Source organism: Alternaria conjuncta (genome assembly GCF_024043145.1).
Source record: "Alternaria conjuncta strain BMP 0040 chromosome Unknown scaffold_7, whole genome shotgun sequence".
NCBI lineage: Eukaryota > Fungi > Ascomycota > Dothideomycetes > Pleosporales > Pleosporaceae > Alternaria > Alternaria conjuncta.
In genome coordinates this window covers 1419652-1438238 of record NW_026250096.1, presented here as the reverse complement: position 1 = coordinate 1438238, position 18587 = coordinate 1419652, and the positions used below count along the sequence as shown (strand labels likewise).

The 18587-nt window shown below is 54.9% G+C and overlaps 4 protein-coding genes across 4 annotated transcripts; 2 read left to right on the top strand and 2 right to left on the bottom strand.

Moving 5' to 3' along the window:
• Positions 1-500: 500 nt before the first annotated feature.
• Positions 501-2270, top strand: J4E85_005603 (uncharacterized protein; the record flags this gene model as incomplete). The annotated part of the gene is made up of 3 exons (XM_051469848.1): positions 501-1035; positions 1781-2107; positions 2158-2270. The coding sequence occupies 3 exons, from the start codon at positions 501-503 to the stop codon at positions 2268-2270; spliced, it is 975 nt and encodes a 324-aa protein (XP_051326679.1).
• A 1622-nt stretch (positions 2271-3892) lies between these two features.
• Positions 3893-8071, bottom strand: J4E85_005602 (uncharacterized protein; the record flags this gene model as incomplete). Its single annotated transcript, XM_051469847.1, has 2 exons — positions 3893-7618; positions 7673-8071. 2 exons carry the CDS (start codon positions 8069-8071, stop codon positions 3893-3895), a joined length of 4125 nt encoding a protein of 1374 aa, XP_051326678.1.
• Positions 8072-8852: 781 nt separating this feature from the next.
• Positions 8853-10128, bottom strand: DYS1 (Deoxyhypusine synthase; the record flags this gene model as incomplete). Its single annotated transcript, XM_051469846.1, has 2 exons — positions 8853-9713; positions 9916-10128. The coding sequence occupies 2 exons, from the start codon at positions 10126-10128 to the stop codon at positions 8853-8855; spliced, it is 1074 nt and encodes a 357-aa protein (XP_051326677.1).
• Positions 10129-12944: 2816 nt separating this feature from the next.
• On the top strand, positions 12945-18374 carry J4E85_005600 (uncharacterized protein; the record flags this gene model as incomplete). The annotated part of the gene is made up of 4 exons (XM_051469845.1): positions 12945-16499; positions 16761-17126; positions 17469-17781; positions 17848-18374. 4 exons carry the CDS (start codon positions 12945-12947, stop codon positions 18372-18374), a joined length of 4761 nt encoding a protein of 1586 aa, XP_051326676.1.
• Positions 18375-18587: the final 213 nt, after the last annotated feature.

Here is an 18587-nt window from a genome sequence, read left to right as displayed (position 1 = left end):
TCTTGTAACCATGGTTATTGATTCTGCCCTAGGTTCCACTTAAATTTTGGTTGCAAACAAGTCTGCCGCTCCGTTCGCTCGCCAATGTTCATGCAGCAATGTCAACCACGGTACATGAGCAGGCCCTGCAAATGTCATCCATGGGCCAACCTCAATTCTACACGCACATTCTGATGTATAGCAGTTGCCGCATCGAATGGCAGGTTATTCGCAGCATCATTGCGCGATCGGGAGCTGACATGTATGAAGAGGGTCGGTATGACGCGATTGGTGGAGTGTGTTTGTTTCTCGTCCAATGATGATCATCATTCATGTTGGGTGGCTGATTACGGTCACCGGACCTTGGCAGCGCAGTGCCTCTCCTTCCCCACCATCTTAGCTGACCGCGATGCCTAGGTATACGCGACATTTTACTGCACCGCACTCGCTGATAGGAAGCTCTCTGCGAAACCATCATTGATCCGGCGCGTCAGGTGACGTTCATCAACTACCTCCACCAAATGCGTCTTCTGCAGATCAACAACGATGACGACCTCAGCCTCGTCGAATATTTTGGAACCGACATTCCTCCATATGCCATTCTATCGCACACATGGGGTGCTGACGACGAGGAGATCTCATTCAAGGACGTCAAAAAGAACCGTGCACGAAGCAAACCTTCCGCGTATCGCAAAGTTCGCTTTTGTGGAGAGATAGCTCGGAGAAACGGCATCTTTTTCTTCTGGGTCGATACATGCTGCATCAAACAGGAGAGTAGCCAGGAGGTCGGTGAGGCGATCAACTCCATGTATCGATGGTACCACGATGCGGTCATTTGTTACGTGTATCTTACCGATGTTACCGTTGGAACCGTCACGCATGAGGGCATAGCGTCTGTCTCAGATTGGTCCACAGCCTTCCGAAGCAGCAGGTGGTTTACTCGGGGCTGGACACTCCAGGAACTCCTTGCGCCTGTGTCTATCGAATTCTACTCTAAGGACGGTTATCGACTGGGGGATCGGACCACACTCGTCCAACAGATTCAAATGAGCACCGGTATTCCTGAGGCTGCTCTACGCGGAAGCCCGCTGTCAAATTTCACAGTTGAAGAACGAATTTCGTGGGCACGGGAACGCATCACTAAGCGGGAAGAGGATGCAGCATACTCGTTGCTTGGGCTTTTTGGTATTCATATGCCCCTCATATATGGAGAAGGACGGAGGAATGCGCTGAAAAGATTGCAGAGAGAGATCGTTAGAGCTTCGAGGGAAGAGCCGCTTTCCCCAATGCTGAGTTTGTCCTCTGTAGTCCATTTGAGCGCCACAAACTCGCACCTGAGTGGTATCACGACTGCGGATGAGTCGAATCCTATCGGTCACTCTGGAATCAGTAATACAAGCAGCAAGAATTCTTTGCATCAGGCCCCAACGATGCATGCAGCTTTGACAGCGGTTCAATTCATATTCAGAATCGACGAGACCAGACAGCAATCCATTTTGGAGGCGGGCTACTGTCCGAGGATCATACGCGTCAATGGGGGTGTTACCGGAAGATGGTGGAAGTGTGGGTCACATATACGTGAGATACCAGAGCCGCGTAGTGCATGGAGGATGTTCAGCACTGCTTCTATCTACTACGACGATGGTAAAGGACTTTCTGTAGCGGAAGGTGGTAAGACAATCCCTCCACGTTGCAGAGCGTTCCACTACATCGTAGTGCGATCTCCGTCACCCAGATCTTCTAGTACCATGATCATCTTCCCTTCGTTTTGCGATTATCACACTAACCCTTTTCGATACAGATGCACCGACATTCGGCCCTGGAGAAGGGCAGTGGAATAGTCTCAGCTTCCAACACAATGAAGACTACTCGTCCAGTCTCAGTCTAGATGGGACACACCCAACATTGAGGTGCCAACGGCGTGACTCCGGCTGGCCTGAAGCTATGTTGCCCGACATTTACCATGGCCCTTCGACGCCGTACCAACAATATGGCAGCCTGAGGGGGGATCTTTCTATCTTTCTTGCGCTTATGGCTCTTTCAGTCAAACCCGACATGCTCGCATCATTGATGCCATACCTGCGACATGACGCCAAATGGCAATGCCGTGAAGACTACCCAAACGGAAGTATGTACGAAAGCATTGCCACTAGCTATAAGTGGCTAACAGCAATCTAGGACTTGACAAGCGTGGTGTGGTCGTGTACGTGTACTGTGGCACGGAACCGGGTAGCACGTCCGAAGATCTTCAAGCGTATGAGGCCGGGCGATATGGAAACTATTTCGATTAAGGATATTAGGGGTCTATACTTCCAGTCATTTCCAACAGAGCTTTCGTGGTGTTTCCACTATCATGAACGCTCATCCACGCCAAGGGCGTCCACGTATGGTGGTCATGCAGCAGACCTCCTCTTCCTCGCCAAATATCGGGGGTGTGGGTGGGAGAAGAGAAGTATGCTTTCTAAATGCCAGCAAGGTCAAGAGCTGGTTCTCGTCTATGGTGAAAGTCGCATGACCCCAACACGGTGCCCATGCCTCCGCACGACTATTAAGATATCTAGGTAGTCAATCTTCCAAGGTTTCTACCAGTGCAGCGGAAATTTGGCCACTCTCCCAAGTTGCAAGACTTATCACATCACAGACGCTTTCTTCGTCGCCTAGCTTTCATCTTAGTACTCACGGATGTATTTTTATCGATCCTAAGTACCACAAGTGAAATGCTACATACCCGTGGACAGATTCTTGCTTGGAAGAGTTTTCGCATAGATGATTCGACAGTTACGAAGCGCAAGGCTGAAGAGTCAGGCAGCAACACTCGGAAGAGCTCGCCTACGCTAGAAATTGCAGTGCAAATCCCAATACAGATAACGCATGGGTATAACAATGCGCTCCCCCGTTGATTGGACGATCCCGGTAAACCCCACCTCAAACATGACGTCCTTCGAGATGACGAGGAAGGCGCCATTGAGTGGCTGTGCAGGCACAGCCACGCTCCGTACATCTCATCCACGCTAAGAATTGCAGTGCACTTCGCGTTGAGATGGTAAGCCCAAAGTTTCAGGCTCTCACTGCTGACACGGGATGAAAGCACAGCTTGTGTGCGCTAGAGAATGCAGTGCATCAGATGTCGATTGGTGTGACATGCGTCGAGGCGCTTCGCTGACAGGTCGGCTCGTTCACGCTAGAGATTGCAGTGCAACAAATGGACCGAGCCGCTTCGAAGCCGAAACGAGCGAATGGCTCGCCCAGGAAACGCGTCCAGATACCAGCCATGCGCAACATGTAACATGTATTGTCAGACCGGACGGGATTGGACAAACAGGGTGGTCCTCAGTACCAACGCTTTCACTTGTGTATTCTGTTCCCCAAATTACCGACTAACGAAGTCATGAAGCGCGCTACATGTGCTGATGACCATGAAGCCACCTCGCAACAACTACGTCCTAGCAACCTAGGAAGGAACTGAACAGATACGCTGCAGTCTGCATCAACACAAAATGAAGGAATTAGAAAATCTCAAGGAAATGGAGACTTTAAGCTTGTTCACCACTGTCATCTATCACAAGGACGCGTGGTTCAGAATTGCCCTTCGCATTCGGGTAATATAATATGGGAAGAAGAAGAATTCAACGCCTACACCATACCCATAATAACGCCTATCCAGATGTAGCCCATCCGGGCCTGACCCACCCATGTCTCATTCTAAGCATAAAAACTCCTTGACCCCCATTCCCATACCGTACATCCTGTGTATACATCCACCTTATACAAGAGAAAAACTGCACAGGTCTGCAGACTACATTGACCCAAGACCTTGCAATGTAGGTGACCCAACGCCAACGTAGGCTCCAGGCTGTTCAGTTTTTCCCTAGTTTGGCGTGCATTGCTGAACGAGAGTAAAGCCCTTACGAGACTAGGCGGCATAGTACAGCTTGATAGAGCTCAAGACCCGCTTCCTGCACACAGGGCAAGTCTGCACTTCCCGTGCGCACGGCAGACAAGCAACCACATGACCGCAGTCATAGAAGGCAGCTTCGGCGTCACCTTCCCAGCAAATCCTGCAGAGTTTCTCCGACTCTTGTGCATTCTTCCAGTGCGTAACACCTTCGCCGAACTTCTTGTCGTTCTGCCACCCGCCTACATATGTGTTGCCACTGGCGGCCTCGACGTAAGTTCCGGTACCGTGTTGCTGGTTGTCGACCCAGTCACCATCGTAAGTGTCGCCGTTCTGGAAGGTGTATAGACCATGGCCGTAGCGTTGGCCTAGGCGGAGGGAGCCGCTATATGTAGCTCCAGAGTGGTATACTCTAGTACCATGGCCATGAGGATAGCCATTCACAACTTCGCCTTTGTAGTACTCGCTCGAGAAATAGTCGTAGGTAAAGTGGCCTTGTAACTTGTGTGGGAAGTTGCGAGCGAAAGCGCGGAACTGGAGGTAGGATTGAGGGTCTGCAAGGGCAGCGCGAGCGGCGAGTTCGTTGCGTTTCTCAGCCGAGAGCGGTAACGAAACGATGATGATACACGCGTTGTGTAGATCCACTTGCGTAAAGGTACGGCGATGCTTCAGTGATCGCGTGTTAGTCAGCTCGTCCTCCTCCCACATCTCCATCTTCTTCTTGTCTTCCGTTGGAATTTCAAGCAATGCCACGATCGTGTCATCCAATCTAGCAGACTTAAGTGTAGTATGCGATCCACGAGCTTCTAGGGCTTGCTTTTCCGCGTTCCAGAATTTGAGAAAGAAATAAATCTCATCTGGAGGTGGTTCAGGAGTGGGGTTGCGCACTGGTGGGGGTGGTTGTAGAGGTTCTGCAGGTGTATCAACCGGGGGAGGTGGAGGTGGTGGCAGCAGCATATCCTCTTGTGTGCCACCCATCTCAGTGTCGCTAGGACCTGCACCTGGGATTACAACATCAACAGCCGGTGGATCAACGGCGGGAGTTGACTCCACTTCCAGCATAGCAGTATCGTTGCGTTGTTCTGAAGGTGCAATAGCGGGCTCATCAGGGTCGCTCATAGGCGTATCCTCCGAATGTGAAGTCATCTGCGGTAGTGGTGGTGGCGGCGGGGTACTGGAAGGCTCGATTACGGTCTCGACAACTTGGATGATATCTGCAGCAACTTCACCCGTCTGGAGCGATGAAGCCTCTGGAGCCTCTTTCTCCTCTTTCGGGAGCTCAGGCAGCTTCTCGAAGTCGGTGACGTGTACCCAGATGCTCCGGTAATCTGGCGACTCTAGAGTCCATTCCTTCGCATCTATGTGCGGGCTGTAGCTACCGGCTGAAAACTCAATGAGTCCGGTACCGAGGAGGTTCGGTCGGTCCAGGGATCCTTGCGTGGGATCTAGAAACCAAAACTTTATCTGTCGTGGGTCCTTGACGTTCTTCAAAAGGCCAAACAACTTTTGGCGAATTTCTTTGCATCCATCGTTGCTTGATAGCGTCAATGTGTGGATGAGCTCTGAACCTTCCCACTTCGCATCAAAGAAGTCGAATATACCTGGACCTTCGTGCTCTAGGTATACTCGTGAATCGACTACGCGAAAATCGAGTGTCTTGGGTGGCTGCGCTGTGACCTTCTCTGCCTTCTCTTCATCTGTCGCAGAGTTCGGCTCATGCGTTGGTAATGATGGCATTGGAGGAAGAGAAGATTGATTCTTCTTGGCCTCTACTTCCAGCTTGAGCCACTCCGGGACATCCCATTGCTCGGATTTGGCGTCTGAGTCGAATACCGACTGAGCTACATCGTCTCGCACATACATGGCAATGTATGCCACGGCGTCGTTGCCAGTAATCTGAGTACTACTGGGCTTGCCTTCATGCGCATCGACTGCCTCGCGCTTGGGAAGGCACTTAACTTGGCTCTCGTCCTTGCTATCACTGTAGATATACCATCGTGAACCAGGGCCCTCGGGTCGAAGTATAGGCTGGTATATATAGGACTGAAGTGTTTGCTTATGCACAACAAACCCATACAGTGTGTAGGGAGTGTCACCAACTGATATCCGGTCGTCAAGAGTCACTTTGTTCAGTACCTTGATGTGCGAACGCGTCTTCGCGCTGTCGAATTTGTGCCGGTCCAGCTCGATTGTCAACAACTCCGGCAGAGGCTGCCCAGGTATAGTGAAATCAGCCGATTCGTTGACAGCGCGCTGCATACTTTCCACACCTTCCACAGGTACGCGGTAGCTGGGTCTCCCGATGGAATAGTCGCGCTTTGGTCCACATATAGCATTTAGCTGGGCGGCCTGAGGTGTCCCTTGAAGTTCTTCTTCGAGCTTTAGGCGCAAGACTTCCCAAGTCTCTATCACATCCAACTTGTGGAGGCCATCGTGTATGCGGTACCACTCTAGTGCATCCAGAATGCCATCAAGGGCGACTGGACCAGCTCCAGGCTCGACTTGAGTGCGAAGCGAGTATAGGACTTGCTGTAAAGCGTTGATGAGTGGCTTCGGTCGAGTGAAAGGCTCCTTGCTAGGGTCCGCAACGACGATACTGTACAACAAGTTTCGAAAGGGCTTGAACAGCATCCACGAGGCAATCGCAGACATCATGTTCCCGCCGGGTGAAAGCATGAGAGCTTGCAGGCCCGTCATTGCGAAACTATCCCACGGATTCTCACGAATGGGATGCTCCCATAAACAATCCGTCTGGTCTTCCACGACCCGAATGTAGGCAGTGAAGGCAAGTTTGTCGTCACGAAGAAGCGCCATGCGCTGACCATGCTGACGACGAGAAATATCGTAGTGCGGTCCGTGGAAACGAGTCCAGCCCCAATCCGGAGATCCATTGCAGAAGCGATGTAGAGCATTCCGCGAGTAGTTCACGCGAGGCTCTGTTGGGTTGTAGAGAACGACCGATATCTGCGCGGCAACGCTATTCCGCTTAGGCATTTGTTTCGATCCAAGAAGCGGAAGAGGCGAATGTTGAGAGACGACTGGTGCGGTTGGTGCCTGGACGTTTTCCGACTTCTTGCTTTCACTGCGCTCTTGTGTAGACGGCTCATGCTGAAGCGACACGCCTGTCGGGTCGTCTGCTGGCGCATGTTCGGACATTACCATACCTTCGTCTGCCTTCTTCTCTCCACTTGGATCAGAGGCCTCTTCGCTGGGCATGTCTTTGCGCACGTCACTATCATTGTCGTCCTTCGAGTCCTGAACGCTCAGGCATTCGAGATAGACGCTTAGATAATCTGAATCATTCCCCTTAGGATAAAACTTGATCTGCCATTGGTGGCCCCCAACCGTGACGACATCAGACTTCATAAGCACTTCATGGTTCGGCTTTTCTTGGGTTCCATTGTACGCATCGATTGCCCAGTGGATACGTCCTGCTTCGCCAGCGGTATACTCCGGGTGATCTAAAGGTTTGAACGCCTCGCTCTCCCAGTATTCGTGGTCTAGAGCACTGTGTTCACCCCTCTCCTCGATCATCTTCACTTCGTCCTCGTCAGGCGATGACAAGTCTTCTGGAAGTGCGTGCCACGGCGGGAGGCCATCGTCGTCGTCGTCGGATCCTGAATCAGAGCGAGGGGGGTCGACTGGTGGCGGCGGAGGCGGGGGCTGTGTGCTTGGATCAACAGGGGGAGGTAGTGCGTCGAGGTCTACGGGTGGAGGAGGCTCTATGGGAATGATGGTCGCTGTCTGAGGTAGGTTAGCACTGGTGCAAATACAAGCCAGTAGAAGACATTGGCATACCGTTTGCTCTGGCGCAGGCGATGTGGGTGAAGTAATAGTAGCTTCTTGTGCTTCAGCCGGGCTGTTCTGTGGTAACGGCTCCGTCTCGGCATCCGGTGTAACGTCCATAGCGTCCTCATCTATAGCCGAGATATCGACAGCGATGGTGTTCGTAGAAGCATCGCGATGGGTGGGCTCATCTCCGTCTTGCATATCTGCATCGCCCCGATCGTGGTTTTGGCCTGTAGAAGGCATTGTGTTCGCGGAAGTGGAGGTGCTCATGTTCGATTCGGCTGCAGGCGGTGGCGGCGGCGGTGGAGGAGAAGCTGGCGTCTGCGCATGGAGTACGGGGCTTGGTGAGTGTGGCGGGTTGGAGAGCTGCTGGCTAAAGTGCAGTGGTGGCTCTACGCTGACGCTCATGTTTGCTGCAGCGGTAGAGGCGCATGTGAAAGTGGAGAGCGGGCGTTTGACGGGCGGGAGTGCAGGTAAAGCTGGGTAAAAGTACAAATGGAGAGATGAGTGAGAGCAGATATGCACGAGGCTGCACGACAGTGGTGTGTTGCTTTTATCGGTGAGTGCAGCAGGCTAGTAGCGTTATCGCGTCGACGAGGGTGTATGGATACAATGAGCAACCGACGTGTGCTTCTGGGGATATGGCTTGCGACTGTAGAAATTGGAGTTGGAGAAGAAGGAAAGATAACCTGGGCGTGGCTGGAGCTTGACAAGGCTGCAGCCTACCAGCATGCGGCACGATTGCCAACAGAGGTACAGAGTGAGGCGGTAAAGCTACCTGGGAATCGGCTGGCCCACGCGCTGCGCTATCCCGAATCGAAGGAGCTTTGGCGTCAGCGCCTTCAACCTGGAGGCTCTGCGCCCTTTACAGCCTCTCCGACGACGCGCTTCAGCGGTTGACTCATCGCACAAGGCTGCGCGGACAAGGCGCATTCGTCGTCATCACGGAGCTCTCAGCTCCCTTATCGATTAACCTCCACAGTGACCGGCTAGGCAGTCACGCTAGAGCTTTGAGACTAGTGGGGAAGGTGGGCCCGTCCGCGCCTTCCCTGCGTCCGCTCTCCGCACCAACAACGTTGCTCCATACAGCAGTCGTCCTTACATGCCAGCCCACTTATTCCGGTCAATCAACAACATGGTCTTTATTGCACGAGCTATTGGAGTGCTGCATGGCGTATAGCGCCTGTTGTTATTGCCCTTGCGACCTTTGGACCCGTGCGAAAGTGGCCGCAACAATGAGCGGAAACACCACCGTCGCCTCTGCGTACACCTTCACGCTATCTCCGTCAAGCTTAATCTTTCCCCAGCTGACAGCTTCGTCTGGCCGTGCGCCTGCATCACTCCCATCAAATTCTTGCGCAGTGTTGATGTACACCGCGCTGTCGGCTCCATTGCGCATCAGGTTCGCATTGGCGATGTGATGCTTCACCAGTCCTCCGCCCAGGACAATCATGCCCGTCCTCTTCGCTCTCACGGCGATTGTGTTTATCCTTCTAATGTCCTCTACAATATCGACGCGCAGCTGCTCTGGTGATGACTTGAATGTGTGGAAGTACAGCATGTCGCCCAGGCTTCCGTCTGTCAGCGCTGGGCAGAAGACGGGGATGTCGTTCTTCCACGCCCAGTAGTAGACCGATCGCTCGTCGTTGATTTCCTTACCCAGACGATGGATGACCTTGCTGGGCGTCCAGTACAATGGCTCGTCCGTTTTCTTGCTCGCTTCCTGCTCCTCCAGCATCTTGTCCAGGATCGGCACTACCCAGTCCTCGAACGCGCAGTAGTTGCTGTTAGGCACGACAAGATTGCCGATGCGGTTCATGCCCTTTTGGCGCAGTCCAGCCCCGGGCGTGGAGAAAGCGCCAAGGTATGTCGGCGCGAGGCATTTGATGAAGTCCTCTTCGACGCCGCCTGCAGTCGTCACGATGGCAGAAACGTGTTTGTGCTGGACCAGGTACCGCAGCGTCTCGCGCAGGCCCGAGGATATCAGATTTGACGTGTATCCAAGGAATATCGTCGTGGGCTCCTTGGTCTCAGGGTCTCTCCATGCGCGCTGTTATCTGTTAGCAGCGAACCCAAGCTTCTCGATGCGGTGGTGGTGTCGCGTCGCCAAATCAGGCTAAATGTTTCGCCTTTCGGGACTGCGCACGGACGGGAGATTCCCGGCATACGCAAGTGCTGTCTCCGCACTTGACGCTGACACGCCGCAGCGGCGCAGCACGCGCATTCGGATATTCCGGGCAGAAGCAACTCACCATGTCGTTGATGATGCGTACAGCCTCTCCCACCGAAGTCGCCTGAAAGCCCATGTTGGCGTAGCCGCCCACCAGCTCCTCGACGGTGATGCTGCGCGACGCATACTGGTTGAAGTCGATGCCCTGCACCTCTTGCGCACCCTCAGGCACGGGCTCGGATGGCTTCAAGACTGCATCAGTGGCGCCGGTAGGGGCCGAAGAGTTGCTAGCCATGGCAGTGGGCAATCTCGGTTGGGCAGTCGCTGCAGCGGCGCTGTCGCGATGTTCTGGCGCGTCGTCGGGCTGCTCGGCGTACTCTGGACGGTTGTAACTCTCGTACCGTGCTATTTGTGAGTCGGTGCGGCGGCAGATTTTGAGGAAAAAGAAGCCCCCACACCTGGGCACCCGTGGATTGGAGCTAAGGCATGGCAGTCTAATCCCTGCTCGTGTGAGGCTAGTTCTCGGGTCGATCCAGCTAAGGAGACTGCCAGCCCTTTTGTCATCAACGTGTGGGAGGGCCACGGTGTCGCATCATCGCACAATACTCCCCCAGTCCTCCAGGCGTGCATCGTGTCCAGCATCTGCCGTGCAGCGGTGTCTGTCCGTGTTGGTGAAGGGGCCCGGGCTGGGATCGTCACCAAATCCCCTAGTGGAGCCAGGGCTGGAATCTGAAGCAAAACCAGCGGCTGCCCACCCCTGCAGATAATCGAAATGTCCAACTGCGGACCAATCAGAGGCCGGCTGTCATGTCTGGATGGATTCCCCTCGCTAGGCCGTTGCAGGCCAGCCGGGGCGTCCATTTTGACTTGCAGGCATCCGTCATGGCTGGGTGTGTCAGTGCTTCGTTCGTGTTCTGGTCTCCTCGACGTTCCCTTTCTCATCATCACACCTACCTTGCGACAACGACCCTCTCCACGACACTATGCTGCCACGGCCCAGCGGCGCACAGCCTGGCTAAAGAGCCACTCCATTCTTCGTTCCCAGCATCGACAAGGTGCTGCCTCACGTGCCCCAGGCCTCCCTCACAAAGAGACCCAGCGCCACGTCAACGGGCTGCAGAGCATCTCCAACACGGCGCCAGGCTGCCTTTGTTGACCGCTGCGCGCTTCTCACACTCTCCAGTATCTCCAGACGACTTCGCCTGACCTCCAGGGCCAGTTTGACGCGTTTACGGCACGAAACGGGCGTTTTGGGCGTAAAGGCGACAATAGCAGATCGAATCTCAGCTCCCGGCGCCGAGCAGCTGCACCTGTTCCACCACGGATCGGGGTTTGGCGCTTTCCCTAATTCCCTGGTTTCGAAGCACGGGCCTTGCCGCTAGCGCCTCGTCTACCACGGCTTGCAAACACGAACCTCGACTGACACCCTGTGGTTGACGTCAACCTGGGACACAACAATTCGCCGGCCAATCGCGCGATCACTCTTGAGATTACACACGACGGTACATCAAAGGAACCCTTTTTCTTTTCTGCACCATCCGTTTGCTACGACCACTGCACGCGATCCGGGCCTGCTCTTACGACCGAGATTTTCGATCCGCTTTGACATACGACCTTTACCTGTGCCCATGCAGCAGTCGCAAGTTCTTTGTACACTAAGAAACCACCAACATGTCTGCTTCACGGTATCCGGAGAACGGCAGATATCCCCGCGACAGATCGCCGCCCTACCGGGATCGAGATCGAAGACCATCCAACTTTAGTAGCGGTTACCCCCCAAGGGGTAACGAAACTTTTAGGCCAAATGCAGAGCCTGGCGGCTTCTCAAGAGAAGTTCCGAAAGGTCCAAAATCTCTTTCCGATGCGCCACGTGGCCCACCAGTGGGTCCACCATCAAGTGCATCTGCAGCACCACGCGATGATAGAAGCCGAGGATTTGCTGGCCGAGGTGAAGCTACACCACTACGTACTGCGCCGCCATTAAGCAGTGGTCCTGGGTTTCCGCACAACTCTCAAAATTCCTGGAGGGCAGATCGTGACCGAGACCGCGACTTTGATCGGCGCGAGCGACGGCCGACTCCACCAAGGCGCTCACCTATCCGGGACTCAAGAGATCCGCGCGATCAGAGAGACTTTGTACCGCGGGATTTGGATGTCAATCGCGCACGACGAAACTCACGAGACGGCCCCCCTTCCGCTGGTTCCACCTACTCTGACCCCCCACTCCCCGGTACAGCTTCATCGTATCGTGGCGGAGGCATTGGCCGAGGACGAGGCGGATTTTCTGGGCGCGGTCGAAACTTCCACAACGATGACCGGGAAAGACACCACGACTCACGTGATCGCATTCCGGAACGGACATATCGGCCACGGAGTCGGACACCCCCAAGGCGCCAGGAGCGAGACATTCGGGAAGATCGCGATTTCGATAGGAGAGAACGTGACGATCGAAGGTTCCCCAGAGAGTACGACTCCTACATCGGCCCAGCAGGTGCTGCGAAACCAGGACTACGGGCGTTGGACACACACCGGGGTCCGGGCCCTTCTGATCTGAGGCATCTACCTGGTACGCCTACGGGGCCAACCCCGCACTCATCTCACCATGCCTCTCCGTCCGACAGGCTAGGGCCTCAGGGAGATACTTACTCAAGACGATCTTCTGTTGCTATCGATCCTCTCTCTGCCAAGGATCCTCGGCGGGAGCCAGGGAAAGACGAGGCTCTCCTGGCCAGCCGCGCTGAAGCATCCAGGGAGAGGTACGCTCCGCGTGCTTCATCGCCTCCTGCTTCCATTCCAGCCTTCGGTGGGTCCAATGTTTGGAGGGCGCCCATCTCTGACAACAAGCCAAGCGCTGCGACAGTAGCACCACCGAAGCCTGCTCAGCCTACTCCTGCTTCTACTACTAACACCTCTGTTGGTCCTGCCACACCTGCTGCTCCTGTTACTCCTGTGAAGGCGGCAGTAATCCCGACTGCACCAAAGGCAACCATTCCCCCAGGCCTCTCGACACTACCACCCACTGGGCCAAAAGCTGATCGGGCGCCGGATCGTCCGCTGCTTGGAGATGTACCAAAGCAAGAGAGCAGAGTGTCCCATCCGGCTCCAACACGTATGGAACCACCTTCTATCCCTCCTACTGTTGTCCCATCTCAGGCCACTGATGTACCAGGCTCAGACAATGTGACTGCCAAGGTCCCGATCTCGCCCCAAATGGCTGCGCCCCCTAAAGTTCCCACCATGGCACCATCAGCTCCACTAACCGCTCCTACTGCGCCATCAGGTGTTGCGAAGTCGCCTCCACAAGGCCCTGCTGCACGACCGCGTGCACCACCCACAGCTCCTCAAGCGGCACGAGTCAACGTTTCTCCATCGTTCTCAAGGGCAACTCTACCACAGTACACTCCTCGAGATGCATCTCCCAGTGCGAATCCTTCAGGGTTTGGTCCGCGTAATGGTGGCGGAGGAGGCTCTACGATCAACACGTCCCCGCAAAGCTTACCAGCGAATATACCTACGGGCCCCAAAGCTGACCGCACTCCGATGGCTCCTAGGCCGCTTTCATCCTATCCGCAATCGGACAGGCCGGGCTTTCCTCCCGCTAGAGGCCCATTGAGCGGCGGTCCCAAGAGCATGCAATGGGTACGGCCTGGATTTAATTCGAGCCGACCGTCGGTGCCAACCAAGCGCGAATTCCCGGCTGAGGATCGTGAACGACCGTTCGGTACTGCCCCTAAAGCCCCTCGACTCGAGCATAGCGTCTCTGCTGCACAGATCCAGCGTAATTCGCAAGCAAAATCAGTATCGCCATCATTTTCACGCATTCAAACCGACATCGAAAGACCGAGAGAACGTGCGGTATCCGCAGAGCGTCCTGTGGTTCCCCCACCTAAACCTACTCCGATCGAGACTAGGCGACACTCTGATGTCGTCATGGCAGAAGCGTCACCTCGAATGGCCAAGCCACCCATGTCGGCTGCGTCGTCCGCCCCGGAAGCTCTGCAAGACTCTGACGATGACCTTGATCTTGACGAGGATGACTTCGCTGAGTCTGAGGCGAAATACAACCGAGAGCGAGCACGTCTAGAGGCCAAACGGGTCGATTTGAGTGCTCCGCATTTGCGCGCTACAACTCCCTTGCAAGAAATTGTTCTGCTGTCATGCCTCAATGTCGAGCATCTCCCTCAGACACAGCCAGATGTGGTGTCCGTCGAAGAGACAAGCACACCCTTTCCCCAGGAGCAGGAAGAGTCACATCTTTCACCTGTGCAAGCACGTCCTATGGAACCAACCACTACTCAACCCGCTCCAGAGAGTATCACGGCAGATCTACCGACACCTAAGGCGGAAGAGTCCGAGGATGTCGAGATGGAAGACAAAGAGGAGACTGAAGAGAGGTCGGCTGCACCCGCAACGATGGCGCTTCGCCTACGACGTGAAACCTCTGCAGAGCAGGAAACCTTACCCGACCTCAGTTTGTTGCCCTATCTAGGCTCAGGCCCACCAACGCCTCTATCGGACATTGGGCAAGACCGACCAAACCTATCTGACGATATCATGAACGCCATTCGAAGCAAACTACGCAAGAGCATCGAGCCTGAGCTTAACACTGATCAGATTCTCGAACGATACGCAGCTGCGTATAGAGCGTGGCGTGTGTCCATCCGTCCCTTGGACGAAGAGCGCGATCAAGATGATCAGGATAGACAGCCGTCAGCCGAACCAACAATGAAGGCCGTCACTCCCGATGTACAAAATGCTGCGATGACAGGGATTCTGGATGGGTCGCTCGCTCCTACAGGCCGGAGGAGCCACGCGAGTCGATGGGCTACTGAGCTTGATCTGGAAGCTGTCATCAAAGAGTCTTTGAAGACCGCCGAAGAGGAAAAGCTAGGGAAGAAAGACAAAGAGCCACGCAAAGCCATGGCTGATCCGGAGAAGGAGGCCGATCTACCATTGGAACTTACCGAGGCAGAGGCTCAGCGCAGAAGATTCATCGACACTAACTTCCAACGCGAACCCGGTCAAGGAATCTTTGTGTTTCACTATGAGCCGCCAGAGGATGACTTCACCCCCGAGGAACACAGGGTCATGGTACACAACTACAAGGATCAATACGCAAAGAAGTGGGGTAAGCTGGCCGAAGTTCTTTACAAAGAAGTTGGAACCGAACGTACCTACAAGGATTGTATCAATCATTACTATGCTACCAAATGGGGCAGAGAATACAAGGGTAAACTCCGCAAAGCTCGGGCTCCCAGGAAGCGTGGTGGAGCCGTTGGTCGTGGTCGTGGAGCTATCGCCAACATGGACCGACCCGAAGGACCAGGAGAGGACGGTTTGCCCTTACCAGTCACTGAGACTGGGCGACCTCGACGCCATGCGGCACCCAAATTTGGCCCAACCGAAACTGAGTTCGACCCGATCACAGGAATGCCCATACCAGGCCGAGCACGCAGGCAAACCGACGCCGACGACACGCAAGAAAAGGCCATGCGGCGTGGAAAACCGGCGAAGGACAAGGTTGGCCGGAAGGCGAAGAATACGCCACTCGCGGCCGTTCCTATGGGCTCACCTGTCAAGGTCGATCGCAAGGACAAGAACATGGGAGTCAAGATGGAGGACGACCTTGGCAAGCGGCCCATGAATGACATGCCAATACCCATGCCACTTATCCCTATGGAGGATCAGATGATGCTGGCCGGAGATTTGCAGCAGCTTTCTGGCCTGCCTGGCAGTCTTATGGATCGACCGAAGACACAGGCTGGTGCAAGACCTGGCCCATCTAGCTACTGGTCCGTCTCCGAGTTACAAGACTTCGATAAGAATGTTGCACACTTTGGCACGGACTGGATTGCAATTGCCAACCATATGGGCACCAAGACGCACACTATGATCAAGAACCAGTATCTACGTCTTGTCGAAAGTGGCAAACTAGACTTGGAGCAGACAGCAAAAGAGGCAGATGCTCGAAGGGAACGAGGTGATGATCTAGGTCCACCGCCAACACCGACTCCAGCACCCAAGAGACGATACGAGAGCACACAAGCGGGACCTATCCGCCCCATCGCACCTACGCCTGAACATGGGTCTCCGCCTCCGAACCCGCTTGTGCACCCAAAATTATCTCCTCCGCATTCAACCCCTTCTTCGAGATTCTCCACTATCGCCCAAGCACCTGTGCAGAGCAAGCCCATGGTGCCTCCACCCGGATATTCTGCCCTACCAGAGACTAGCCTGGCGTCTGTACCCTCGATACCACCACAGCAGTCGCCGCCCGCTCCCCCTCAGCGTGCACCACCGCAGCATCATCACCAACACTCCATGTCGCAGCATAAGTCGCAGCCGCAAGGGCCACGAGCTGGATACTTCTCCGAAGACCTACCCCCACGTTTCGAGTCCCGGCCACCTTCACAACCTGCAGGCAACCAACAGGCACACCGGCCATTGCAACAACATGCGCCTCCGCAGCCTCGCGTTCAAGAGCAACACCACTCGCCTCTCTATCGTGGACTTCACTTTCAGGAGCGAGACGTTGCAGGTAGACCTGAAGTTCAGCAGGAGCAGGAGGCTCAGCGCCGGTTCCATGAGCACACCCGTCGCATCTCACAGGAGATGTCACAGCATAGACCGTTTGCTCCCGGTGGTGCACCGCCGATCATGCCGCCAGTACGTTCGAACTCTGGGCTGAGATCACCAGAACATCGTCCGTTGCCGTTCTCGCACTCTCGACACTCATCGCAAGCGCAATCGCTCAGCCAAACAGTGGCCGATGTGTATTCTCCGAGTCATAGTACTAGCCACAGTGCGCAACAGCTGCCGCCACGGTCGACCATTCTTACACCGCCTGTCAAAGAAGAGCCTAGGAATCCTCCTCCAGTTAGCCTTCCCCCAGCTCAACCCCAAGCGATGCTTCACACTCAATTACAGCATCCTCAGCGCGGCCCACCACCTATGCAAAACACACCTCCACCTGCAGTAACAAAGCCGGCTGTCGAACCACGCAAGTCTAACTTGATGTCCTTACTGAATGACACCGATCCCGAGGAGCCCAGACGTAAGAAGCCAAGCGAACAAGGTCCGCCATCGCATACCTCTACACCTCTGCAATCAGCACCAATCGCGCCTCCTCCTCCCACGACGCAAAGCTACTCGTCATCGTCAAGACGTCCGCTCTATGAAGATTCTATGGCTGCTCAATCTCCGTATACCCGTCCAGCCTCGTATGCTCAGCAGTCTTCACTTGCAAACGCAACGTCAAACAGGCCAATTGACTTGACTGAGGACAAGCCATCAGTAAGTAGGCCAAGTCTGCGCGATACTTGGCAAGCCCAGCAGCCGTTCCACCGAGGATTGTCTCAGACTCCACAGATCACGTCGCTTTCTTCAACACCGACCGGCCTGCCTCAGCCGCCCAATGTCAACGATAGGATGTTCAGCAATCATCGTTCTGTCTTCTCCCAGCATAACACTCCGCGTCAAAATCCGACACCGCCACCTCTTGCCGGCTTCAACAACTCTCCAAATCCGCATTCGCGCACGTCGAGCATAAGTGGGCCGCCTGGGTCGTTGCCCCGACATGGTGTTCCGAGCACCACTGCAGCACAGCATGCGCAAGCACTGAGTGCATCATCGCAGATTCTGCAGCCGAACCCATACGCCCAAGTTGATCCGCCGGGCAGTGGTGTCCCGCCACCTGGACCTATGGGGATGCGGCCCAGTCCGCACCTGTCGACAAGCCACATAGCACAGCAGCAGAGGGACTCATCCGGACGCAACGATCATTCGCAGGCCTCAAACGCAAACCTATCGTACTCGAACCCACAAACGCCCAACGAGCATCCAGCCCACCCTTTTCAAGGGTTGAGTAGACTGACGGAGCCTTATCGTCCTCGCGATCCTCGTGAGGCCCACGATTTTGATCCTCGTCACTCGGATCGCGACACCAGCCGTGAGTTGTCTCAAAGGGCCGATTTTCTACGTGAACAGCTTTCCAACCCCACGCTACGTGCGCCAGGTCCTCCAATGCACGAAGATCTGCGATACCAACCCCAAGATCGGGGATACCTCTCGCAACGCTCACAGACTCCGCTTTCTAGGCCGGAGCACGGCCAGCCTCCACCTTTGCAGCATCCTCCGCACTCGTCTCTCGGAGTAGCGAACCACTCTCTTTATGGCCAGCGCCCTCCCGAGGAACCACAACATCACTTCATGCGCAACCCTCGTGATCGCAGCATGACGGACCGTATCCGCGAGGAGCAAGCCCAAGCTCAAGCTCAACACCAGGCAGCGATGAATCGAGAAGAGCATATGCGAAGAGAGGCTGAACAAAACTCAAGAGAACGTGAGATGCGCGAACGAGATGCACGAGATGCGCACTACAGGGACAGCATCATGCGAGGAAGACAAGATATGAGGGGTCCACCGCCGCCACAACCCAGTTCAGGGCCAGGATCAATCCACGACCCTCGGCCACCTACAGGACCTATGGACTGGACGAGCGGTGTAAGGCATCCGCAGGACCGTGGTCCATGGCAACGCTAGGGGGCCAGCTCGATTGACGTTTCGGATATTACATGCTCTACGCATATGATTTCTTTTGTGTCTCAGTAGATAGCTTCAGCGTTCCCGGCGTCATGTTTCTTGACGCCTTACTTGTTCATGTTTAAGAGAAAGGATGACAGTCATGCCGCGCGGTAGTCTTGCCTTTGGCGTTGGGTGGTGCTTGTCCTGCCTGTTTAGTTTTTGTTATACCTG